At 41.4% G+C, this 27,550-nt stretch overlaps 1 protein-coding gene across 2 annotated transcripts in view; it reads left to right on the top strand.

The window, feature by feature from the left end:
- The window catches only part of LOC109098127 (homeobox protein Meis1), a 63,653-nt gene that overhangs the window by 30,850 nt on the left and 5,253 nt on the right, over nt 1-27,550 (top strand). For both annotated transcript variants that reach the window (XM_042768442.1, XM_042768443.1), the window contains exons 9-10: nt 15,951-16,027; nt 26,831-26,889. In XM_042768442.1, the coding sequence (XP_042624376.1) occupies nt 15,951-16,027; nt 26,831-26,889 (136 nt within the window). The remainder of the gene's footprint in view (nt 1-15,950; nt 16,028-26,830; nt 26,890-27,550) is intronic.

Genomic DNA, 27,550 nt, shown 5'->3' with positions numbered 1-27,550 from the left:
AGCCAACAAAAAAAAAACAGCCTTAAGATAAAGATAGCAGAGATTGGTGATACAGGCTTAAGCTGTCGTTTTCCATTCTTTTCTACTGTTATTTGTGAAGAATTGTAGGAAATCTCTGTAAAATGTGTATCTGGAGATAGGGATATGATACACCAGTGGCCCCAAAAATATTTGGGCACTAAAGCGACATTTAAAGATGTAGGGATGTCATTGAATTATATAAGAAAATATCAAACCAAGTGGCATTTATTAAAAAAACAACAAACCAAAAGTAAATAAATAAATAAATAAATAATTAAATAAATAAATAAATAAATGGGACTGGTGGTTAGTTCTCTTACTGTGGCTGTCTACACCTGCCATAGAGAAGTGATAGAGCAGCATGGGCCATTGATGTGGTTGGCTCTTCCTCTTGCTTTGATGGATTTCACTTCCTCTTTTTCATTTACCACAAAGTAATCGGAGTGCTGTCAAGACACCACTTATCTCCATATATCTGCGCTTCTCACAGGCTTAACACACCTCTGCCAGCCTCTCTCTCTCACATACAAAGATATGCAGGCTCTACACAACTCATAATAATAATGTCTCTTAATTAAAGACAGTGTAATGTTCACATAGGGTTTTTTTTTTGTTGTTGTTTTTTAAATAAACATATTACTTAAGCCATTCATTTGTGTTACACTTTATGACTGAAGTAGCTATTATGGCCCAGCAACATGTATTTTTAGGTGTTGAAAGGAAATGTTTCTGCAGTCAAAAGGGAGTGCATTTGATCAGTGCCAAAATCCCCCACATGCTCACTCCCCCTTTGCCCCTCCATTCCTACATCTGTGCCACAGAAATACGCCTGAGCACCCCAGAACTTCACCTGCTTCAAGCACGCCCCCAACACACATACATACTCTCAAACCCCCACCAACTACCACCTTTAGCGGCCCCAGGAGAAAGGTGTGTGAAAAGAAAGCCATTTGCCAGTTCACACAGGCGCACGCACGCACGCACGCACACACACACACACACACACACACACACACACACACACACACACACACACACACACACACACACACACATATACACAAACAACAATGTGGAATACCCACATGAGGAAAGTTCTGTTTAGTTTCCTGTTTGTCTTGGCTGACCAATATGGTGGACAGTATTGTGTCATTGAGGGCTTGTTCTGTCTCAAGTGTGTTTAACTATACTGTAGGGACAAAGTTGTCACAAGGAAGATTGCTAAATCTGACAAAACCTCCCTTTTAGGACAGCTTTAAAGTAAAAAAATAATTTATAAATAGTAAATGTCATTATAATTATTATTATAAAAATGCCAAAATACCATATATAACATATAGTTAGGGTTTAGTTAAGGCTTAAGAATACTACTCTTACTATTGCTTAAACCCTAACCTTAAGTATTAAACTTAGGAACGTAACTTGCCGTTCATGCTCTGTATATCTTAAATCATGTGGCTTGTTAAGGAAAGACACGCTATTATATTTACGCACTAAGATTTATTTTTTTTCACCCTAGCAAGCACTTAGCACCCCTAACAACCTACTATCATGACGGTGAATGCACAAGACTCTTTTTCAGGAAAGAGATATTGACAGTGATTGCTCGTAGACGTTCCTACTTGACTGTAGTATTCAACTGTACCAGGCTGCAGATTTTTTGTTCTGATGAATTCAAGGCATTTTGTATTCCCATTGGTAGTTGTTGAATTGCATCCATGCTCATTCACATAAAGTTGAAATACTTTGCTTTATTGCCAACTGTCGCAGTTGCTTATGTCACCAAAAATCTCCAGTTTATGAATGAATGGATTATTATTCCTTAGAACTCAGTGCGTGGGATGAAAAAAAACAAATAGAGAAACCAATAACATGGCATCATAATTCCTACTAAATTGTCTGAGAAGGAAGCATGAGAGAAAAAATAGAGATAGATTGAGAGACAGACAGAAAGTGAGAGAAAGGAATTTAGCTTTAATACTGAGACAGAGAGTCAGATCGAAACATAAAAGGAAACAGTTTTAGTCTCTGCAGTTAATAGGTTTGCACAGCGCTCCTTACAGCAAACTCGGGAAATTAGACTAATTTCACTCTCTGCTTCGAATGCTTCACCCTGACAGCTCAGCATTTGTGTGGAGATCAAAACAACATGCAGCACGCGAGGCACGGATGACTGAACTTAAGGACAATGCAGTCTTTACTAAAAGGATGTCGGAAAGTCTCAAGTGGGGAAAGTGTGAGAACACAGGATTGTTGGAAAGGTAGTTGCTGAACCTTTGATGTCCCTTTTCCACTGAATCGATGTGTAAAGGAACAGTCTTCAGGTCTGGCCCTTGGAGATAAAGACAGCGGCAATTAGCAAGCGGCACAAACAACACACAGTGATGATAGCCTTCGGAGAAATATAGATTACATATGTCTCGCAGTTCACGGCCCAACTGCAGCAAGAATGCACTCTTTGCACGTCACATGAATCAACCAGTGAAGCCATCGTGCTGAGAAGGAAATTTGTGTAGTGGGTGGCAGTACAAGATTATTCTGACGAACCATTCAGTGGAAGAGAGGAGGATAGGAAACAATAAGCAGAACGGAGAGAGAAACAGAGGAGACGGTGAAGGCTTATGGGGTAGCAACACCCTGAAGCTGCACTTTAATCAGTTGTTTTCAATCCCTGGTTATTAGCTGGCTTGTAGGGCAAGTGGAAGCGGCGTTTGCAGGTCTGAGAAAAGTATGGAGAACGAGAGCGAGAGATGCTAGCTAATTACTTGCCACTTTTAGCATGCTGTAAAGCTGGCGTGAACACATTCCAATAAACTTTGTGGTGAAGTAAAAAAACAACAACAGCAAAAACAAAATAAGAGGCCCTAAACTTTTTTTTTTTTAATCTGAGCAAAGATAGTGTGATTGTGCCAGGCATCTTGGAGAGGAATGTTGGGTGCACTAAGCAGCTTTCCTGTTCCTGTGGCCGTGAAATTGGACTCTTTGCCCCCCTCCTTACTATTCCTGGTTCCCTCCTGATTTTCACTCTCTGTCTCACAAACAGTATTTTCTTGTTTAATTTAACGAGAAATGAGTAATAAATGGAAGCCATTGCCCCAAATCCCGCTGTGCTTATGTTTTTGCACTCAGCTCCCCAGTGAAAGGGCAATTTGCAAAATTATGTGATAGAGTAATTAGATGAAAGCCTTGCTTCAGATTGTTGCTATGCAGCCGCAGTGAGGACCTACTGTATTGTGGAATAGCCGAATATTAGGCTGCAACGCCGGGCTCTGGGCTTCATTCTGTTTGTACACAGAACCAGAGAAAGTGAGGGAGCCTCTATCACAGCTCGTAAAAAGCAAACCACAGCACAAAATGCAATCGCCCATTTTACGTGCTGCTTGTGTTCAAAATGAAACTGGAAGGCATAATCGCTTTTAATGCAATTAGGCTCCAATTTAGCACCTTCTTCAAACACGTAACAATTCTGGTGGAGGCAACATTCTTGTTTTTCTCTTACTTGCTGGGAGCACATTTTGCCAAACCTCAGCTGTGCTGCATCTTGAGCAGAACCAGGTGTGAAGAATACTATAACTCATTTCTGCACTCGATGGACTGAATCGTGCAGAGGGCCCTGAGCTGGAGGGGGAACGGGCTGTGTCCTCTTCAGGGAGTTGGGCTGAATTTTTTGCCCCATAGTTGGAGGTTGGAGTCGGGGGGAGAGAGTCGGGTTTGAGTTGGCCTGCTGATGATTTCCTGGGCAAAATTACAGATGTTCAGCACATGACCTCCTCAAAAAGTAGTGCTTGGAAAACACAGAGGGGTTTTCAAGAGGCTGGACTTCTCGGTTTTACTTAAAAACAAAACTGGTGGGGAGGCATACATTTGGCACAAAGCATTGAAATTTCCTACATGTACTTTTCTTCATTCACTTTTTAAGTTAAGTTAATTTACTGTTAAATGTCTCCCAAATTAATCAAAATCTCCAGGGCAGTAGAATATTTGTAGTGTAAGTGTGGTGCATAGTAAAATATGAGTGTTTAGATTAGTATGACCAAAAGATAGAGACACATTTTTTTTTAAACTATGAAATTCATAACACTCAGCAGTAGATACCATCCTAAAAGTTGTCTGTGAAAAGGAGTGCTGTGTGTTGACATTGTTCAAACAGTGAGACCCTGCCACTCATATCACCATAGCAACTGGGTGCCCTGACAGACCTTATCACAAGGGTTCGGACCAGATGATATGCTGTCTTGACCACCTTTGGTTGTAATACTAACCTATCATGTTATCACCTCAACAAAAAAATAACTTAATCTACACATCGTAAACACATTAAAATGGATTTGTCAAACATACAAAAATTATAATGGAACAGTGATGTTATCAGGTTCATTGATATATGTCATTGTATTTACATGTCACCCAAAGAATACCATGGAATTACCATCATGGTATTTTTCAAAAACTTGACAATACAGCAGTAAGTTTTGTCAAGGTAACAAGCATTTGTACTGTCCTCTAGAAACTTAAATACCCTCAAAATTGCCTTTCTACATAACATCACAGCATCCATTTTGTATCTCCTTAAAATATGGATGCCATTATTGCAAGTGAGGCTCCCGGCTGACTCTTCTTTGTCAAGAAGAGTGACGTCCTTGTAAACAAACTTTAGGCATGGTAACAGTTAGCCAAGAGCCCACTCTGAATGGCCTTGTCAAAAAAGCCACCCCAGCCATTAGAGGTCAGAGGTCAACCAGGCCTCAGATGCCATTAGTCCGTGGTTGTTTATTGCCAAAGCCCTAGGATGTCAGCGCACCCATGGCAACCCCAGCATGGCACTTCGCATTTTCTTTGGTATAGAGTTTTCAAAAACTCTCAAGTTTTCTGTCACCTTTTCCACACAAGTCCAAACCTCAACACAAATCAAATGACTGAAGCCAGTCACTCCTAAGAAATTGGTGCGTGGAATGTATATTGTTTTTACATTTGTTCACATTTTTTTTAAACAAGCAGAAAGTATGTGCAGATTAATATTTGAAAATTGAATTTAGCAGCCTAAGGTCGCTGGTTATTTCTTAATTTCATCTAAGTAGCAGTGAGTACTGGAGGCGCCACAAAATTGAAATAGCTTCAAGGAATTCTTCAAACAGTGAAGATCAAGCATTGTGGATTTAAAAAAAAAAAAAAAGGTTTATTTCTTGCCTCACTCTATCCTTTATGTTCTTCTGAACTGTGTGTCTTTGCCATTTTACTATGTTTCTTACAGCCAACTGGGACTCTACATCAGCTGTTGTAGCTGTTTTGGTCTCCATGGTGTTTTTGTTTGAGAGAGAGGATACAAGTTTATTTGTGTGTGTGAGACACTTGGAAGCAATGACTTGATGCTTTTTATAAAAGTTGGTGTCAAAGAAGAGACAGCTGAGTCAATTTTAGGGCTGTGGCTGCCCATTGAGGCAGGATGCGCCCCCCTGCTCGCACATCTTGTAATGAAAACATCATCAATTACCCCACTGACAGGCCCCTGGGATATGGGGCAGGCAACTCTTTGGGGCTGGTCTTTGTGGATAGACAACCCCCTGCACCCCCACCCATCACCTCCAGAGAGGGAAAAAGAGAGGGTGGAAAAGAACTGTATATCCATCATTGGCAAGGCTTCGAGGGTGACAGCGTAAAAGGCATTGGTGTGTCATGGACAGAATGGATCAAATTGGTAAAATCCACATGGTGCAAGAAGAGTTGGATGGATGCTGCTTTGTCACTGCTGACACTGCCTTTCACAAGCCATCTGTGCCTTGATTGATGAACACCACATCAGTAGACCTTTTTCTACCCAAGCCCACCATGGCGTTCCAACATCAGGTGCACTTTTAGAATGAGGCTTTGGAACAAAGAAAGAGCCAAGTATTAATTGACACCACTCTCTCGTTTTGCGTACCTACGCAGCGATCTGGCTCCTTTCCTCTGTAATGTCCCTGAAAGGCCGTTAAGTTTTACTTCATGTAACCTCTGATCTGTCGCTCAGTCTTACTCTCCCATCAGTCCTCCTCACTGCTCTCAAGAACCTGACAATTTTATAATACCCACAGGGCCAGCCACTTTTGCAGCCACGTCATTGGAGAAGATAACGTTCACATACTCTATTTTCCACAAGCACACAAGTGGGCCTCACTGAATTCCATTCGTCCAGCTTGTTAATATGCACTCTTAGGCAGTTTCGTTATGTTGTCAGTTAGAGAAACTTATACACTGGCCTGCTATGTTATAACAGTATTGTATTTCATTATCAGCTACTTGTGAAGAGTTAGCAGCTAGCAACTGTTTAGTGTGAGATCATGCTAGGCCTGAATGGTCTTCTCTCTGCATACCAGCCATTGTCTTAATGTGCTGTCTATCTCTCAGTTCTAGCTTCTACGTAAATCCCACTAAAATGCTCTGACTGAGGTAACTGAGGGACATACAGTATAAATATCCTGAAGTCTGGTACATTCCATTTTGATATCCACTAAGCACCCATTGTGGTGACCATAGTAGTGTTAGTTCATTTGTCATTGGGATGGACTTATGGGGCATTTAGGGATGATGTTAATCAGGGATTACGGTAGGTGCTTGATCCACAACTGTCAGACCAGGGAAGGGCAGAGGATACAACCTGAGCTGACATAAGGTCAGTGGAAACAACAATATTTGGATGTCTATATACATCTACATTCCACAGCATTGCCAGTTTGAATGTTTGTGTGTCAGTCCAACATGCTCTGTTCTGTAATGCATCTTAATCAGAGGTGTCCAGTTGCCCAGGGTTTAGCTATGGTCTGATAAAGGTCCATTGGTGTTTTTAGATGGCAGTATGTGTGTTGATTCAGACCAGGCTTTGCTGAATTACCCTAGCTATGCTGTAATCGTCAGTGCTCACGGATCTTTCTGCCTACAGTCAGCAGCTCAATACCTTTTACTTACAGCCACTGCAGAGCATTCCCCCACAGAGCAGAGCTCCAGCAGTCTGTCCCAGATACTCTTGGCTCACTCTGTTTGTGTGCATGTGCTCGCCAGTGTATGCCTGATGGATTATATGGCAGCAAAGACGCGGTAATCAGTTTGCACGTTTGCTGAACTAATTTATCAATTCAGTTCCTCCTACTTGTAATCTCAGCCATGCGTGCTGCTCAGAGCTTATTGTGCTTTTCATCTTGGGACAAACAGTTCTTCAGGAGGAAAAGGCACTACCCTCAGGCCTCTTGATGGGGCTTTTTTCCTTTTGTGAAGGAGTCACAGAGCATCAACATAATAATTGTCTGGCAATGCCTGAAAAAAAGTACACACAAATTAAAACACACATTTACTCATTTCTGCATCAGCATCAGGCACACCTAGACTGATACTGCTTTATTCTGCATTTGCCCTATTCCATTTTTCAAGCAAAGTGGTCCGAAACAGGAAAAAAAGGGGCAAGCATTTTATAGTCTATAGTGTATCATTAAGTGTGCTGGACTGGAGAGGAGATAAATTCAATTATTTTATACCATCATGCGTAAGTGCATAAATTGTTTAATGGAGCTAGCATGTCCTGTGCACTGAATCCAAGACCCTTTTAAAGTGCCATTGTCTTTGTTGTCATTGATTTCCCGAGGCGATGAACAAAGGGGAAATGGTCTCAGACACTTAAAACCTCTTAGATTTGTCTTATTTGCCTTAACTTTATCCAGGACCTGGCATATATTCAACTATTGAATAGGATTCTCTCCATTTAGCTCTGATAGTGGATCTTGACCTTTTCCTGCCGCGCTGAGTGCAGGGTGTTTCATGTCGCAATAAGGGATGCATGGGTGCATGGGAGTTGCATTGAGAGCACCTGCTGATCCATGTCATCCCCATGGAAATTACTGCGTGCAGCCAAGGGATCACTCCCTTCTGTGTGAGGAATCTGCAATGTGTCTTGAACCAGACATGACCACATTTCATCAGATTAGGTTCACACGTTAATAGAAAGTGAGATCACTAAGAAAGAGGATGAGAGTTTTGGTCCATGGGCCTTTTTATTCTTCTTTCTGTTATCAGCAGAGTGTTTTAGCTGTGGTGGAAAAGGAAGCAGACAGAGGGAAGGCGCTGCTCACTTGTTTGTTACGACAGATTAAGTCATTGATTTGTATAAGCTGTGCAATGATGGAGAAAGATCTGTCTTCCGCTCAGTGAAAGAAAGATAGAGAGAAAGAGAGAATAAAGAAAAAGAAAGAAAAGAGGAAAAGAAAAAGAAAAGAAGAGGTAGGAGAAGAAGATAAAAACAAGATCGAAAAGAAGAAGAGAGAGGAGAAATATGTTTCTGTGTTCTTCCTTCAGTCTGCCCTTCTTTTATTGAGACAGTGAAATGACATAAGGGAGCAATTGAAAAATACCTTTAACTTCTTTTAACTCCTTTTCAACCCTGACCAGGTTTCTCCTCCCCTCAGGCCTTCCATTGAACATTAATTAAAACAGCCAGGGCAAAAGGGTAATTGTGATAATAACATAATAATATCACACAGGTTATTAGAATTATTTTTGTGGTTCCGAAATTGCTTCCTTTGAGTATCACATTTCAGTGGAATTGGCTAAAGGATAATTTCCTTGAGAGTAAAGGCATTGGAAAGGATTCTTTGGTCAAGGTGCAATATGGTAACCTGATTCGCTTAACATTTAATGCACCATGAGTTCCTGCTCCTGCCACTCGGCCCCCGCCTTCAACAAACCCAGTTTTGGCTACTGGGAGGCAGGAGGGTGGAGTAGCTTATGTACCGAAGCATGCATTAATAGCACTGCTTTGCATTTCACTCGCAGTACTCTTGACAATAGCTAAAACAATCATTTGGGTTTTTATCAGCTTTAAACAATCACAAGCCACTCTGATTTTGTGTGTCAACCAAAGCTGTTGGCTGGCACTCTCTCGAACAGGGCTGGCCGAGGTGGCATGAGTCCATAATGCTACCTGACTGACTGTGCTAAAATCCCAATCCCAGCAGATATTAGACTCCCCCGTTGAATGCCGGCATCCCACCTCCAGCTGCGGTCGGCGTGGCACGGCACGGCGCAGCTGAATTGCTTTTGAATGTTCCCCCCTTAAATAGGCTGTAATTACAAGCTTAAAGAGGTTTAGTGGTCCAGTAAACTACATAATCACTCCTGAATCAGCCCGGGCTCATCAGCCGCAGTCCACCAAGCTCAAGTCAGTGTTTGCAGGCTGGCCTCCTTATTACCGTGTGACTGTGAACAGCAGGTGTGGAACAACACGCATCCCCCTTAAACACAGACACTCCACCCTTCCACTGGGATCTGTAATGAGACTGAATAAGAGGCTGATTACCCTACTGCGACTGACTTTAGATCAGTGCCTGAACCTGGCTTACCTCTTTGCAGTATCTGGTGGCGCTTGAAGCTATAGGCCACCCTATGAAAAATATAGCTCTGCTCTACTCTATGTAAAACTATTCAAATACCAGCCACTGTTTTCAAATAAAGTGGCTTACAAATGCGGGTGTCCAGATATGTGTTATTTTGTCTTTTGCCTGTTGCACTTTGCATTTTTAAATGCAAAGCCCTAAGCTCCAATTTGATAATGTTGATTTAGCACATTGTGGGCCTGGAAGTTTAAACAGATATGGATAGATCTGATTTGTATTCCAGCCCACACCCATCCTTTAATTTTAGACTTACATTCTGTCCTCAGTTGCCTCCAAACCAAGAGTGCCTATTCTCTACCCAAAAGCACTTGTGTTACACCCTTTTCCCTAAACCAACAAAAATGTTTTTAACAGAGGATGACTAATTAAGATGCTGGAAACCAAATTAAACATATCCTTTTTTATCAAAGGAGGAGATTAGATGAAAAAAAGAAAAAAAAAAAGGAAAAAAAAAACCTTCCAAGGGTGAAATTTCCCCAGCTTTAGCTTGTTGTAGTACAAGGATTTCTAAAAACGCTGTGTGTGAATAATTCATGTGCTGGCTTTGTGTTGACTTAGCTCGCTACAAATTTACTGGCGCTCCCAATGAAGCATTCCCACTTTCTGTGAGCCAGCCAGTCACCAACTCCACCAGGGCATCTTAAGCCCTGGCCTCCAGTTGTTTTCCAAATATAAGATCTTTCTCCCTCTTTTGTTGTTGTCTCATTGGTGAATCAGTCTTAGGAAGAAATTGGGTTACAGAAGCTTTGCTGTTTTATCTTTTTTGCTCCCTTCCTCTCTCCCTCAAACTCACTCTCTCACTTCAGTTTTGCATATGAAGCATATTTTGTTTTTTATTAGTGAAGGACAAAACTTTGTGTTTATGCCACATGCACAAAAAAAGGAATTTGAAATGCCTTAACTCTTCCACAGCCAAGAAATATCTCTGAGGTCATGACTCTCTTGAGCAATAACACCTTTCTTTGACAATAAATAACTGTCCAACAAAGCAGTGTTTGTTCCTCTCATGCATGTCTTACTGATGAAGACAACAAGTGCATAATTTTCTGGTGAGATGATAATGCTCTTTGCCAAATATCAAGGGTAATCCTTCCTCCCCCAGCCTAAGGTTTGGGCTGGATGTTGTAGGTGGCCCTATCTGCTGAAGGCCTGAAGCTGTGGCTCTGGTGCAGTTAATGCTAGCAGAGCAGGAGTAGGTGGAGCAATAAACTTAAGACCTAATCCTGTTTTCTCAAAGGCCAAGCCACGGAAGAGTGGTGGATGCAGCCCACACGTACAGTGGCTGGTTCTGAGATGGGATGTTGAAATGATACTCAGTAGACACCTCTGCCAAAATGGCCCCTGGATCAAGCCTCAGGCATTCCTCAGGGGCAGCTTGGCTTCCATGGGGATTAGCCACAAGGAATATGGAAGTGAGGCAGCAGTAGGAAACCTAGCTGAAATGAACTCTTACATACTTACCTTGAAAGGACCGGTTGACCTGAGTCACCCCTGCAACTTATTTAGTATTTAGACATCACATTGCTTAGATGGGCACTTAGTGGAGGCATTGTCAGATGGAGCCACTGTATCATGCAACTCAAGGGGCATGCCTCATTTTTGTGCCATGCCTCCCCATTAATTTTCTGTGTGAAGAAAAAGCACCATGTTCATTCAGCACACACTTATTTTACTAGATTAATCTTGTGTGGAAAGCTATAATCCAAATCGCACAGAATAGAGAGAGATGTTCCCTTAAATATAATATAATGATAATAACGGTAATGTGGGTAAAGAAAGGCAGCAGAGTGGGGGAGACGTGGCTGATTGTAATTAACTTGTTAAATGGAACACAAAAAGACATGTCCACAGTGACTGGGGGAGGATGTGTTCAGTACGCGGCCCTAGCCAACCCTGGGAGTTGACGGGTAAAGAAATAATGCTGGGATTCTGGCTTTTTTTGTGGGGGAAGCAAAATGATGAAGAAAACACAGAGATGAAAGGAACTTCCAAAATAGTTCTCCCCTCACATTGAACCAGAGGATCCTGTCTGAGGACCTGATAAGGAGCGCAGCTGGAGCTCATCCAGACCTCCTCCTCCCTGTTCTACATAGACACAACTCTCCCGACAAAGACATGGAGACCAAGAGAACACACCTCTCATGTCTCTATTCTCATAGTCTGGGTTGTACCTCTCAGCTTTCAGGGTACAGTGCAGTAAATACTGGAATTCTACCCTCTCCCACGGAAAGGTCTCCTGACACAACTTGACTCCTCATGTCTTGGCTGTATTCAAAACAGCATTCTCAGCCATCGCTCTGAATTGTGGGTAAGGAGAGCAGAGTCAATCAAGAGTTAGGGGGGAAAGTCTGAGTTCTGTTTCGAGCAGCAATCTTTGGCTCAGAGAGAGCACAAGAGAATGGGAGAGACCTGTTCACCTCTTTTATCTCACTGATAGGACACGGACTCTACACTCTTCCCCGCCATTGCCTATCTGAGGGGGCCGCGAAGGAAGACCGGGAGGGACTATTGTTGATGCACTGCTAGACACACACACACACACACACACACACACACACACAGATAAGATACGTGATGGAGAGTTGAGTACGGGGAGGACATTGTTGGCTTGGTATCCACCAGTGCAGAAGAGGCTGGAAATTCTGATGAAAGGAGTAGTATATTTGGACAAGACGTATCATTAAGATAGGAAAGGAAACAGGGAGGATGCATTGAGAATTCCCATCTGTTCTTTAGGCAGTATTATTGCTTTCTCACTAAAGCATCACAAGACCCCGAGAAAACAATTCTCACCCAGTATTGCTGCCAAGAGGATTAAAATACTCAGTCGCTCTCTGACTATTATAAAATCTGTTGGTTTCTCTCAGTTAAACCAGAATCTAAATCATACTGTTTTGACGCATAGAGATAATTTGTTGTTTGGAGACCCATACAAAAAAAACAAAAACAAAAAAAAGTGGAAAAAAGTTGAAAATGTGAAAAAGACATGGCTTAACATATATGTACTATATTTAGCATACAGAAAGGTCCAAAACAACAACAGAAATAACAATCCAGTCATTTTAGTGATAGAATTTATCTATCAGCTCTCATAATTGCAAATAGATACTGGACAATTTACATACAAACCAAAAAAAAAGAAAAAAAAAGGGGCCTAAGTTAACAGAATTGCTTTTGTGTTAGCAGCCATTAATTAAATGTGAATAAATCATATCTGGATGTTTTCCAGATATGACAAGTAATACATGTAAATGGTGCTTCAGTCACTGCTGCCCCATTCTGCTCAAATACAGGTGTGGCTACCTCGAGGTCATTATGACAACAAAGGTGAGTCATGTATGATGCTGTGGGCAGAAGAGCTTGACCCAGCTGGCGTTTGTACAGGAATCCTGTTTGGGTACTGCTGAATGCTCACGGTCAGAGCCACCTGTCAATCACAGAACAGGTATTTGTATGGGGTTTCTAGGATTTAGAACTTTAGAAGTTAGGATAGGATTAGATTACATTCAAGCTGAGCTGAAACCTGACTGCTCGTTTTCTCCACCCCATTGTGCATTGTTGTAACATTTCATTTTGTAAAGTTGTCTAACAAGTTGCCTTAGCTGACAGTCCTCCTCCCACTTCTTTTCTTAAAGTGAAGCCAATGCATTTTTCATTCTATACTTCATCAATATTCTTAAGATATTTAATATTTGACTTTTTGTGTGAATGACTCTCTTAGTTACCCCTACCTTTACAAGTGTAGACCATGTAATGACCGACAAAACATAGCTGTAGAAGACATAGCTTCAAAATAGCGGATTGCAAAATAATCTTGTATGCAAATGGTCTGGCGAAAAAAGAAATTCTTCTTTCCAAATCATGTTGTCTGAGTGAAACCAAGCTGAATTTAACCTACTGTCCACAAAAGCTTTCAGTGTAGGAGAGGTTGTGAGCAGAACCGTTTTCTGATACCTGGAATTGTAGCGGCCCTGAGCTGGAGTCATTATTTGTTGGACAGCAGCAGAACACTCAGTCTTGCTGCTGTCACATAACCTTTGGCACAGCTTTCCCCTTAATAGTGATGAGGCCTCCGATACCATCTTTACTTCACTACAGGGCTGACTAGCCATCATGAATTTGAACATTACTTCTGTTCTCTCTCTGATGATTTGGTGAATTACAGGGCAGGGATGACATAAATCTGATGTTGGAGATATACGCTGAATTTATGATTATGGTTGTCATTACATTTTTGATACTCAAATGCTTGCTATCAGCGATTATCACTGATCAGATGACAGTGAAAGAGGCTGGAATGTTGTTTTCTCACATTTCCACTCCTGGCCCTGGTTTCACACAAACCTCATCATTGTGGTTTACAAAGATAGACACTGGAAACATACAGTATGATAAGGAAAAATAATAAATAAATAAAATCTTAAAATCTATGTAGGAATGGCTGGAGGCGACCCTACAATTATAACTTTCTAAATGAAATTATCCACAGTTTGTTCCAATTACCTACAATTGGATCACATGAAAATGACAGAGTGACAGGAAAAACAGCTCACTTTCTCCGGCAGTACCAGTAAATAAACATGCATTCAGCAACATGAAAGACATTTCAATTTATTATTGCTAAAAAAAAAAAAAGAGCAGACAACCCATGGCGCCAACCATTTTTACATTTCTGTTTGCTCATTTGGAAGCTTTGTTCTTATTACACCTCTCAAAGGATGAATCAAAATCACAATTGCCAATGTCTTCTATTAAACACTATATGTTAGATCACATAAGTAGAGGCAAATTATTTTCATAAGTGCCCTTTCACTGTGACATGCTTGGGTCAAAAACTGGAAACTTTTTATGCGTTTTGACTGTTCGTTTACATGACAACAGCATTTAGGGGACTGAAAATGCATATTTTGGAAAATTGGTTTCAAAGTGCACGTTTTTAAAAAAACGCCACCGTTATGGTTTCGGTGTTAACACCAAATACGGGAATCTTTGAAAACGGTGAGGTCATGCACGTGTGTAGTACGTGTTAGGTATGTAGACATGCACAGTATGTGTCAATTTTAAAGGCAAGCACGAACAAACAAAACAATGGCAGAGTATATGGTATTGTTGTTGCTGCTCAAGAGTTTGCTAATGCTTCTTCAGCAAAGTGTGGATTTACTTCACCAATATAACCAACAGCAGAGACGCATCATATACAACATATAATCGTCACTTCCCTACAAGTACTGTTTAATAACAAGGTGACAGCCTGGCATATGTAATACAGCATTTTTGGCCATTTTCATGGATATATATGTGTAAACATGAATCATTCTGAAAATGTTGTTGTGTATACGTGAAACTTTTTAAAAAACCAAAGGAAAAACTTTTCCATTTTTGACTACACCGTTGTGTGTAAACGCAGCCTTAGTTACTTTGCTGCATTTTCAAGGATGTTGACTTATTTTTTTTTTAGACTAGTGGGAAACAAGTCATTCAGCCATAGTGATTTTGCTAACTTCTCTGTTGAACAGCGATCTATTGTCACATTGGTTGATTTGCAACCTAAAGCCAAGTTGAAGCCTCTGTCTCTATTAATCCCTAGCAGGTTGTGCAAGGTTTGGTAAGGGGCTTAGAAGGTCTGAATCTGTAAGCACAGTCAGAGAAACAGCACACCAAGCCATCCACAAAGACTAAAGGTGTCCAGGTCCACTTATTGCATAAACAAAGCATAATATGAAAATACTGTACCACAGAAATGGGAAAGGGGTTGTTGCTGTGCTTTGAGATCAAAACACATGGTTCTCTCTCACTCTTTCTCTCTCTCTCTAGGTATAAATGTGGTGTAAACATCTTTGCACAATGTACCTCCCATTTTACATGCTCAGCAGGGGCCTCAACACAGGCTCTGTCTTGTCTTTTTCATGAACAGCACATTGTTTAGACTCAAAGCTAGCGAGCTCAATACTTCACACTAACGCTAATATAAATCAAGCAAATCTCACCTCACCTTTATTTAAACAGCTGGATCAGCTCAAATCAAGCTGTTTTGAAAACTGTTCGCAGTACTTTAGCGTCATCCACGTTGAATTATGCTTATCTTACAACGATTAAAAAGGAAGAGGTATATGTCAGATCTGTGGTCTGTATTCCACACAAGGCTTTAAATATCCATTCTCTATCATACATTCATGGCAGCAAGATGACTAGAATAAATTTCAGTGGGGTTGCACAGCACAGCACTCTAATTACTGTTTCTGTTCCCACACTTCACTTAACTTTATAATTGGCTTGCCTTTTTCGCTGCCATTAATTACACGATTTCATATTCCATTAATGACTCTAAGAAAGAGACACACCTCACTTTTTCACACTAATTAACAGCTGCTTTGCCACTTTTCTGCACAAATGTGTGAGCAACGTCTTCCTTCTGTACCTCAGACCTTTCTCTCACTAACAAATGTGCTCAATTGATTTATTTACAATATTTCTCATGTCATTTCCTGTTTTTTTTTCTCTCTCTTTTATCAGCACCCCTACCCTTCAGAAGAACAGAAAAAGCAACTGGCACAAGACACCGGGCTCACTATACTACAAGTGAACAACTGGTAAGTCAATTGTACTTTTGTGTTTACATGCAATCAATAGCTTCGCCCCTGGCAAGCGACTCTTAATGATTTGAATTAATACACTCCCCTCCCCATCCCCCGCTTTTGCTTGCCCCTCCCATCTGTCTCCCACTTATCGCCTCATCTCCCTACAAATCAATTCCCCCAAAGGGATATTTCTGCCAGGATTTTTCTGACTTTTTTATTTTTTGCTCGCTCATTCGAATATGAATCCCGGTGAGAGCAGCTACTCTTGTGCCTATCTGAATCCCCTCAAAACCTGTCTGCCCCTAGCTCACTGTGACACGGGACTCTTTGTCCCTACCTAAACAGCTATTGATTTCGGCGTTTCCACCATTAAAGTTATGTAAAGTTTGACAGAACCTTTGCAGGGGTGCTTTTGTTCCCAGAGATGCCTATCAGCACATACTGTTATTAGCCGTGTCTAATGAAGGGCCTGAGATAGGGAGTGGGGAGATGAAAACTAGCATAGGACAGAATGTTTGATGCAAGAACACAAAGAACAAACATTCTTCTTGCCAGGTCCTCACATGAAATTCTGTTTGCAAACTTACTCATGCCCTAATCCATTTTGACAAATAAAACGGCCTTGATGTAGGTGCTCCCAGCATGGGATGGAGAGTTACTTTAAAATCGCCTTCTGATACAAATTACTCTTCACAAATTATTAATTACTTCACAAAGGTAATCAGTAGCCTAATCATCCAAATATGAACCATTAAACTACTTTTAGTTACAAGAGAAAAGCAACAGAAGCTAGATCACATATATAGCCACATTTTATATAGAGCAAGCAAACAAGTATCTATACACTGAAAGCATTTTTTATAGCTGGCAACTGTAAAAATGGCTTGTTTTACTTGAGTGTCATGTCATTTGTATGTGGAAGTTGCAAATATTGTAGAAACTGGCGGTTATAATGGTTGGAGTCTCACATGTGGATAAGTGCTATGGAATGCCCATCTGAAAGTTGTTTGTACTATAGTACTTGTTTGGTAGTACTATATATATTTTTAGTATTCTTTAAAAATTCTAATTCAGTTAGAAATCATTGTTTTTGCAGAGTACATTGCTAAACATATTGCATTTAACTGTAATGCAATCTACTTTGTATCTTGATTACATAACATTGTTATTCATTCAGGCTTCTCAAGCTTATTAACAACCAATCCCTTGCTATGTACACCAGATGTTAGGAGAGTGCGAGAGATGGGAGACGTATAAAAACCCATTACACAAAATGTGATTTCTGACAACATAATCCTTACCATTGTTCAGTCCGGTACCTTGGAGACAATCGGTGAATAAGAATGAGGATTAATTTACAAAAGTGGTCTATCAGTGGGACACAGGCTGACGGACACAAGGGAATCTTGTTGGGGTTATCAATTTCTGTGACCTCACAACAACCCATGGGAGATCAATTCTTTCAGCCATATTAGTTAGCAGAGAACACACAGCCAATTACTTCACACACTGGCTTGTCCTACCCCAGCACTCTGGCTACTGGGCCGACTCATTTTGGAGCAGGGTTTGGTGTATGTTGGAAGACTTGTCATGCTGCCTGTGTTTGTGTGGATGTGGGAGACAGAGCACTTGTCTGAGTGTGTAAGCGATGGTCAGTTTAAGCAGTATTAGCTGCTAAACCCCATATTCTGGGATCTTGCAGCCCTCTGTCAGATTGTGTGCATCAGTGCGGATGTAAGGCCGCGGATGACATGGAAAGTGTGTATGAAAACGGAGAGAGAGCGAGAGAGAGAGAGAGAGAGAGAGAGACGCTCAGCACATTAGGGGTTAGAGAGTAGGATCTGTTGTTTCATAGGCCCATGGTTGTGCTTAGTAGGAAGCTCACCATTGGGTGTTTCCATGGCAACCCCTGGTGATGTTACCTCCTGACCTGCTGATTTTTAGAGGCAATTTCCCTAGCTGTGTTTCTATTCATCAGACTAGTCAAAGCACCGGCCCAACATACAATATTCGTACAAGATTTGCTAGATGAATTCCAGCCTTCCACTCTTGCACGAAATCATATAGATTTTTTTTCAATTAGCATGCAGGTCCATATCATTAAACCATATCTCTGAGCAAAAATTCTGTTGATTATAGGACTTAAGGGCGAACATGTGGAAACCACAATGTGACATCAAACCAACAGCTAACAGATGGTGCTAAACAAGAGATCAACCAAAAATGACGGCTTCTTTAAGCCCTGCTCCCACAGCCTTGTTAACACACATGTATGTGTCCATTATTGATGAGGACTCAGAGAATCCGCAGGCTGAAGATTAAATAAAAAATGCTAAAGGCCACACGGGGTGTGGATCACTCATGAATTATTGGCGGTAACATAACGTGAGGGACTGCTGCAAATCTGGGTCCACATATTAACAATCGACCCGCGTGGGTGTGTGCGTTGTTTAGTCAACATGCACTGAGAGTGTCTGAAAACTATTCTTCAAATCTGGACGATATGCAATAGACGTACACTTAATCACACCCTGATGGACACCCTTACGCACACATGAGCACAGACGCACACGCATACACACCCGTGGACACGCATGAGCACACAGAGACAGCCTAAGACACAGTGAGCGAACATGGCATCAAGAAGTGGATGTGGATCGACTGGGGAATCTATTTTTGGAGGGAGATGTCAGAGCTTTGATAGGGATTGTGTACAACTGCATAATGATGTAAATGTAGTCAGTCGGTCAACATCGAAATGCAAAACTTTCATTGAAATAGCATTGATGGGAGAGTAAGAAAAAGGAAAAATGCAGAGAGGATAAAAAGACTTAGCCTTTGACGATAAGAGAAAGCATTCTCAGAACACTCCATAAAGATCAGTGATGTAAAATCAATGGGCGGGTCATCAGGTTTCACGTGTTGCCCGTTCTTCCCTTCCTTCCTGACGGAATTTAATAATCCCTTTAAAGATGCTGTTTAAACCTCAGGGATGGATTGTTTTGTCAATAAGGCGGCTTTTATGAAAGTCTTAAAAGCATGGAGTGAAGTGTGGCGGGGCTACTTTAGAGAAACAGCGTCCACACACCCTGGATCAGGTTTCTGCGCCTGAGAGAAAAAAGGAGCAAGAGCAAAATGAAGAGAGAGAACTGGATGACTGGCATGCTTCACTTCTCTGACAGCCAAGCCCGCCCATGTCAAGAGAAGTTGAAACTTGTTCAAGAACAGCTCTGGATGATTGCTCTATGTGCTCTTCGTGTGTAGTATCTGGCAACGTTCTTATAGCTTCGGGGAAAATGCGACCCCTGACCTAGGAGGTATCTTGGAGAGGTGATACACAAGGGTTTTACCTATACGAAAGCAAAATCACAAATTAAATCTGTGTGGTGTATTAGTTGTTTCTCCTACAACATAATGAGACTTAAATGGAAAGCAAATGGAGACTTGCTTGAGAATCAAGATGATAGTGCAGTTTATTTTTAAGACAAATTGATACTTTATATATATATATAAAATACAAAATAACAATAAACTACATTAAGTCTGCTGAACTATCATAGATCAACATCTGGGCAGTACAATCTTCCTCTGGATTCTAGTTTTGGACTACATGTGTGTGAGTACGTGTTTGCTAGATCCATAATTCTGGATGTAGTGTACACAGTAGATTATTTGCTTAAGCTGAGCATGGGTGCATATGTGTATGTGTGTTAGCGCAACTGCATCCCAAAAGATGCAAGCAAGTCTGGGTGAGATGAGCCATAGCCCATGTCCCGGAGCGGCCTTCACACAGCCTTCCTGTCAAGATGCTTTAGCGTGAATATCCGTGGCCTTTCAACAAAATACCAACACACCCTGTTGTCAAACCGCCAAACAAAAGACATATTTACACCAGCGTGACACAGGCATGCAGCCCAACCTACACCCGCAAAATCCCTTGCTACATCAGGCAAAGATGGAGACATAGTGGAGAGCTCAGCTCCATGAAGCTGGATGGATATAGGGATTGTTTGCCTTTCTGCACAGTTGGGCTCAGTCTGTTCTCAAGTGTTTGCTAACAATTCTGCCATACTGGAATTTCAGCACTTGCTCAGACCTGATCTCTGTGTTGTGTCAACAGCAGACAAGTTGGAGTGGTTCTCTCTCTCTGTGTGTGTGTGTGTGTGTGTGTGTGTGTGTATGTGTGTGTATGTGTTTGTGTTTAGTCATGTGAAGTCATTTTTAATGTGTGTTGGACTGCGTGTGCATGTGTGTGCGCGTGTAAACGAAACCAGCGCAGTTAAAATAGTTTCTTTGTCTTGGAGAGAATGCGTCTCTATGTGTGGAGATATATGTGCATGGATGGCTCTTTGGTAGCAAGTTGTCGTAAGATATGTGCGTGTGTGTATGCAAGCATTCGTACAGAGTCTGTGAACCATACAAGGGTGCACCCCCCTCTTTCTCTCCCTCTGTCTTACATCACAACAGGCCCCAGGCACTGCCTACATTTTTTCTTCTTTTCTCTACTTTTTTATCCTCTTTTTTGTGGGGGAATGTGAACATGACAGACGGAGGGTGGATCAACACTAAAGCATATTGGTTATGTTTATAAATCTAGGAACAGATTGGGCCGCTGATTAGTGAGCCGACCACTGATTAGCTAATGAGCTTTTAGCATTACAGTGATTGCAAGGTCATGCTGAACTTCACCCCTCCAACAACAACCACAAAAATAAGCATACTAGAGCGAGTAACACTTCATATATATATATATATATATATATATATATATATATATATATATTAAGTAACATAGTAAAATTAATAAATATTTAAAAATTTTGTTCTAGGCAATTTTTTTTTATTTTTTTTATTGTGAAGTGTGTAATTTCTGTCACCAAATTAAATTACAAAAATAATGAAAATAATGACTTGTAAACAGGTTCCATGAAAACTCCTATCTGTTATTGGTCAGACAAACAGATTTCAGGTTTTGTCAGTTGCTTGCTTTGAATTTTTAACATCATGGCAACACTAACCTATTAAAAATAATAGAACATAAATCAAACAGTGCCATGGTATTGTATGTATCAGAATACCTGATGTGGTATCACATGGTGCAGTTACAGTTTTTGTAAGAGAAGCTGAAGCAGAAAAGTGACTAAACTTGTCAGACCACAAATCTTTAGCTTTCATTTATGGTCTCTACTGGTTATTCAAATTACCATACCATCAGCTATTAAAGTATTTTTTTTTTTTTTTACTCAGGTAAATTCCTTGTTAGTTAGTGCATGGTAAGTAATGCCAGTCAGAGCTTATGTTTAAGGTCTTGTATGTGTGTCAGTAGAACTGGTGCCAGCATGAGCTCGGCAGCGCCCGGCAGAGACCACCACAGTGGCAGCTAGGCGAAAGACCCATTAAACCTGCCGGCGTGATGTCATTTCCTCTCCTTGTGCTGCCACACACAGAGCTGACAGTTGACGTCCCAACACTGAGCAGTTGTTTGTTTGCATGTTTGCCCAGACGGAGAGGCAGTGCCCTCTGGCCCAAGCGTTTGCCTCCAGCATCAGGCTGCATGAAGAGCCCTCAGAGATACACAACAGCATGGAATGAAGGGTGTTCCAATGTTGTGTTTGTGAAGTGGGCATATGAGGGTGCCCTCCCTCACTGATTTATTAGTGCTCTATTTCTTTTGCTCTCTCTGGACTGGGTGGGGAATCAGAGGAGAGCAAGCAAGCCGTGTTCATGCCAAGAATGATCTCATAGTCCCCGGCTCCAGAAGAGTGGGGAACCGTCTCTGAAGCATGTCCAGCACCTCGCAGCAGTTGCACTCTGCTTTGTTTTTCGGTGTTCGTTTGAATGCCGCAACAGAGGTTGATCACAGCAATGGTCTCCTCTTCTTGCCACAAGCTGGAGGATTTTTGGTCTGAAGTTTTCATATGTCTTCCTGGCTGCGTTGTTCTTTTAAGCAACTCATAGCAATCTCTGCTGCACCCCTCTCTCTTTCTCACAGACGGGCTATGTGTTTATAAAGTGTGTTCCTCAGCCCCCAGGCAGCGGCCTCACTCTTTAAAAGCAGCTTTAGAGGGGACTTCACAGCTCTGTTAATGGAAAGGTTTCGACTTTGTTTGGTGAGAGGAGCTTGTGGGGGTGCACCAGGGGTGAGTTTGCTGAAGTAATGGCTAGCCTCTGTTGGAGGGGGGCTGATAGAGCAGGATTAGACCAGCCGCTACTTGAGATTTCCCCAAAAAACCCTTTACATCTCCTCTGTTTTCTTTGGCCAAGCTGTCTTGCTCTGCTAAAGTGGACCAGGTAATCCCAGTAAAGTCTGGGAATCTATGACCACATACACATTTCAAAATTTTTGGGATGGTGAGTAGAATTAAATGTGAGATTGAATCCCCCATATTAGGGTTTGACATGATGATAGCTATGCAGATCTCACAGTTGTATACAAGAAACCTGGAAACCAGCAAGTTTGGTATTAGCTGGTGTAAGCAACCACAGCTAAATTTGCAAATAAGTCAAGACACATGCATATGTTTCTGTCATTTTCTAGCACCACACTTCAGAGCTGTGAGTGTCTAAAGAAAAATGGCATAATTGTATTACCAACTAGTTCACATCCATCTTTAGGTTTAGTATGTGCATGGCCCCTGCTTCACTAGACCCAGAAGAGTGGGTTCTACTTATTGGATTCCACCACCGCAGACCAGTCTAAGAAGCAGCGGAGGGGCAGAGGGGGAGGTCGATGTTATTAAGAATGTGAAGAGAGGTGAGAAAGGCAGGAATATGCAGTGCGAGGGAAGGAAGAGGGGTGTGATGTGGCTGAATGGAATTGTCTGAGGTGAGAGATGCAAAGGGGTGTTTGGAAGTTGGTCCTTTATGTACGCCCCATTCCCCCTCTTCTGTTTCCAGCAATGGAACAGGGTAACACCACTCCTCCAGGCCTGGGTTACTGTGCACTGATTAAAAGTGTGTAAATGTATGTATAAGTGTGTGTGTGTGTGTGTGTGTGTGTGTGTGTGTGTGTGTGTGTGTGTGAGAGTGAGTGAGAGCGGGTGCATAGGGGGAGGCAAGAGTGTAAATGGAATTTGTGCAGCAAACAGCTGGACTAGTTTATTTAAGCACAGGCAGGCCATAGGGACTGACCCCAGATTGACTTGGAGAGAGGAGGAGCTGGAGCAAGGTGGACTTTTATGACTTTTATCAAGATGAGATGCTCGTATTTATGAAATTTGCCTTGAGGCATGCCAACATGTGAATTACTAATTACTTAAGTAAATGGATCTCCAGAGCAGATACTGATAATAAAGTTGGTTTCACCAGAGGGGTCTTATTGCGTGATTAGCTAGTTGAATTATAGCAGTTAGCAAGTTAACCGGTGTGGGGGAAGCTACTTCAAATATGTAGTTTGCCAAGATAGAAGCTACATTTTATTTGAAACTGTTAAACTCCAGTTGAGCTATAATTTTGAAATGCTAGCAAAACATTGCAAACTACAGTACATTGTAGCTAGGAATCAATATAATTTTAAATATATAATTTAAAACTGGAATAAAAACTGAATGAAACTGAATGAGTGTTTCTGAATGAATGAACATCTCAATTAGGGTGACAGCATTAAATTGTACCAATGAATTCATAGCCAAAAACTATTAAGCACACTAAATTAAACATTGTGTTCATAATAATGAACATAACGCATTTCATAAAATATTATGCTTTTACTATTACTTTATGTTTGAATATTACTTAGTTTGATGTGTGTGTGCGCAATACAGTGCAAGCAACATTGAAACAGCAATGTAGCATTGTCACAAAGGAGTTTGTAACTGGAAAAGCAATGTTTTGAAAACATCTGAGCTACTGTCACACTACTGAAAATATAGTTTTTACTGTAGGTATTTTTAACCAGTTACTACCCAACAAAGAGTTACCACTTTGACTAAGTTGATAAAGCACATTTTATTTTAACTGATAATTATCCTAAAACCATAACGTTTTCTGTATCTTTCTTTTAATGCATATTTTTACTGAAGATTCCTGTAGAGCCACAGATGCAGATCTGAATCGCCAGATCATTCTATTCCATGGGTATTACTGATATGCCTGTTTGTGGGTTTTAATATACATGTAAATGTAGCTGAGTGTGTTGAAATGCGATTTCATGAGTGAATTTGGTCCTCCGTAGTCAAGCATGCACCCCCTCACACAGTTTACATTTAAGGCAGAGGGAGAGAGCGAACGTAGGGGGCATTTCTGAGAAAAATTACGTACTTCATATGCATTTAGATAGACATACTGAAATATAACCTTTTGTATCTTCAATCTGGATCTTTCCAGCAATGCTTATTAAATTATTCCCTAATTGGTCACGCAACAAAGGCAGCTGATGAAAAAGACAATTTCTTGCTTTTAATTGGCCATTTCACGTGCCGATCGTGCTACACCTGTGTGTTTGTAATGAGAGTGGGATATTAGCGGAGGCCCTGGCAGACCCGACAGAGATCAGATTGACTGTCAGTAAAGTAGAAAGAGCAATACTGCTCCAACACTTTACGAAACACACACACACACACACACACACACACACGTGCTAACAGAATGTGAAGAACTAAACCTCTATCAAGGTTCATTTGGCTCATAAACACTCTTATTTCAACCTTTTTTCTCGTCCTTTTAGTGAAGCTGTGTATTTTTAACCCTCCTCTTTTTACCCTACTTTGGAGGTGCCACTAGAGGCGTTTTGGTTTAAAATAGCCACCCATTGTCCGAAGCTGGGCTGAATAGTTGGCTTCATTGTGTGCCTATGGGAAGTAGAAACTGAACAGGCCATAAATGCAGTCCTATAGTGCGCAGAGGTCGCGCAAAGGTGAACTTTTACTCCTAATGGAGGCTCCAGCTTTAGCCTGGCCCGTATGGTTCTCTGCTCCTTTTGATTGCCTTCTTAACCGTCAGCGCCAGGGCGTCCGCCTGACTCACAGAACAGAGCATGACCATTCTTTCTCTTTTTCCTCACACTCCTACACCCCCTCCTTCACCCTCACCTCCTCTCCATCCCCCTGCTTGGTATTGTGTAGCACTTGTCCTTTGTTCCAGCTTTTGGTGCATCTGGCCTTAGATATAAGAAGGAACAAGAGAGGAAGCTTAAGATACCTTTAAAAAAGAAAGAAAGAAAGAAAGAACAGCCATTTCCACAATCTGAAAAAGAAAGTGAGTGGGAAAAAGGCAGAGGGATAGCGAGTAAGCGAGGGAGGAAAATCCAAACAGCGGAGGTCAGCTGATAGACAACAGTGAACCCCCCCCCCCCCCCCCACATTGACCCCAGCCTGAGATGAAGGCAGTAAAAGGAATGCCTAGTCTGAGACTCCCCCTGCTCTCCAGCCCACTTCTGGTGATAAAACTCCAGACATTCTCTCATTTGATGATGCACTGCCATATCAGTACATTCCTCGCCTGATCTTTTTATTTTTTATAAGCCTTTAAGGTTATGTCGTAGAGTGATATTGGTGATAAATATATGAGAAAGTTTTGATCTCTGGTCAAATAAACTTAAAGGAACAAAAACATTCTATTGAAGTTTTACGCCACGAGAGGCCATTTATTATAGTAAACATGAAGAGTGCCTAAAATTCTTCTTAATCATGGTCAAATCTAAAAGAACATCCTTGAGTGGCTCACTTTTTCATTTTTTTTATTCACCATTTTTTCAATAGGTATATTTATTAATTAAATTATGAATATTAATAATATTAATAATAATATAGTTGATTATCCAAATTGTAGGTGGTTTATAGTTGTATGTTCCAATAGCTTCAACACAGTGAAAATTTAGAGCTGGAATGATCTGTTAGCAGATGCCTATGCGAACATTTCTTTGTCTGTTAGTCCTGCTCTTTCTCATTATTTTTCCCTTTCTCTCACTCTCTCCCTCCACCCCAAGCTCTCCTCCCTTGCTTTTCTCAAACTGAAAAGAGTAGCGGGGCTATTGTTTCCTTAAAAGTCTACTAATTCCCCCCTTAAAGGATGGAATGGAAGTGTCCAACTGTGGTAACAGCAGGATGACATAAATCAAGTTGGAACCCCTGACCATGGTCTCCTGGAGGTGACCAGGGTCACAGGGTCACTAGAGGGGATTTAGGCACAACAAGGCCAAAGCACTCCGATATATGGTGCAAGGAGGCTGGGGGTCAGAAGCTACAGGGGCCAGATATGTTTTTGTCACAAATGTTATGCACAATATGCAGAATTGCAGATCAGCCTGTTCTTTTTGGCGGGGGTGGGGGTGGGGGGATCTCCTCATTGAACACACAGTTTCATTATTCTCCCTCTAGGGAGACACAGGGAAAGAGAAAACATGACTTGAACTTGTGTTCTTTGACAATGCAACACTTTTCTGTTAGCAAACATTTCCTAAACACATTAATTCCTGTGGTGCATATCAGCTGTGTTACATCTGGCATCAGGGATTGAATGGTTCAGTGGTTTAAAATAAAGTTGTTAAAAAAAGGAAAAGGAGTCTCTTGAACTGCATAGACTTTTCTTCAAAGTGCTTTTGTGCACTTCACTTAGTAGGTAATATATATTAAGCTAGCACAAGTTTGTACAAGTCATAAGCATTGGGAACATTTCTGTGTTATGGAACAACTCTCTGACACTCCCACTGGAGTACTAGAGGATTAGAGAAAAAAAATCCCTCAATTACCCCTCTGATTAGCTATCTGGGCTGATCTGGACAGCAGCAGGCTTGGACGTGACTGTGTTTACAGAAAAAGACAGCAAAAACTCCAGTGAATTTGCAGTCATATGTTGCATCTCCTTGTTTTTTTATAGGTTCATTAACGCAAGAAGAAGAATAGTGCAGCCCATGATCGACCAGTCCAACCGAGCAGGCAAGTCCCCCATAGTTTCTGTATTCAAGTCCCGCAGGCGAAAGCCCCCTGCAAGCCATGCACCCGGAGGCCCACCTGCCGGTAAATACTTAGCCCAGCCTGGATGTCAACAATGATTGACCACTAAAATCCATCCAATTAACCCAAAGCACTAATCATGCTGACTTGGGCACTATATAACCCAGTGATGAAGACAAGCAAGCAAACACATACAATGGATTAAAGTATGGAAACAATAACTATAACTGGATCCTCTCTATACAACGCATTATACTGGAGAACAGTGGAGAGTTGTTCGGCCAAGTACAGAGGATATTAAACGCCCCTTCCCTTTTATTATTTTTTTTTTTTAAACTTCATATTTTATTTTGTAGTGGCAATGTTTGCCTCCCAGTTCAGTTCTTCCAGTTAGTGAGCAGTGCCCCTGGTGCATGGCTTGTTGTGGACTGCTGTAAAGTTTATTACCTGTAATAGGGTTCAGGGGGCAGGGTTGCATTAGGGACTAAAGTTCAAAGGCATTCATTGGGGTTGAGCTGTTGTTTTTGACCAAATAACCCCCCAAAACTCACACACACACACACACACACACACACACACACACACACACACACACTCACAACAGCGTGAACGCACGGTAAGTACATCTCAATTAGCTTGTGTG

The sequence above is a fragment of the Cyprinus carpio genome, chromosome A13 (genome assembly GCF_018340385.1).
Source record: "Cyprinus carpio isolate SPL01 chromosome A13, ASM1834038v1, whole genome shotgun sequence".
Classification (NCBI taxonomy): domain Eukaryota; kingdom Metazoa; phylum Chordata; class Actinopteri; order Cypriniformes; family Cyprinidae; genus Cyprinus; species Cyprinus carpio.
This window is presented reverse-complemented; position numbering and strand designations above follow the sequence as displayed.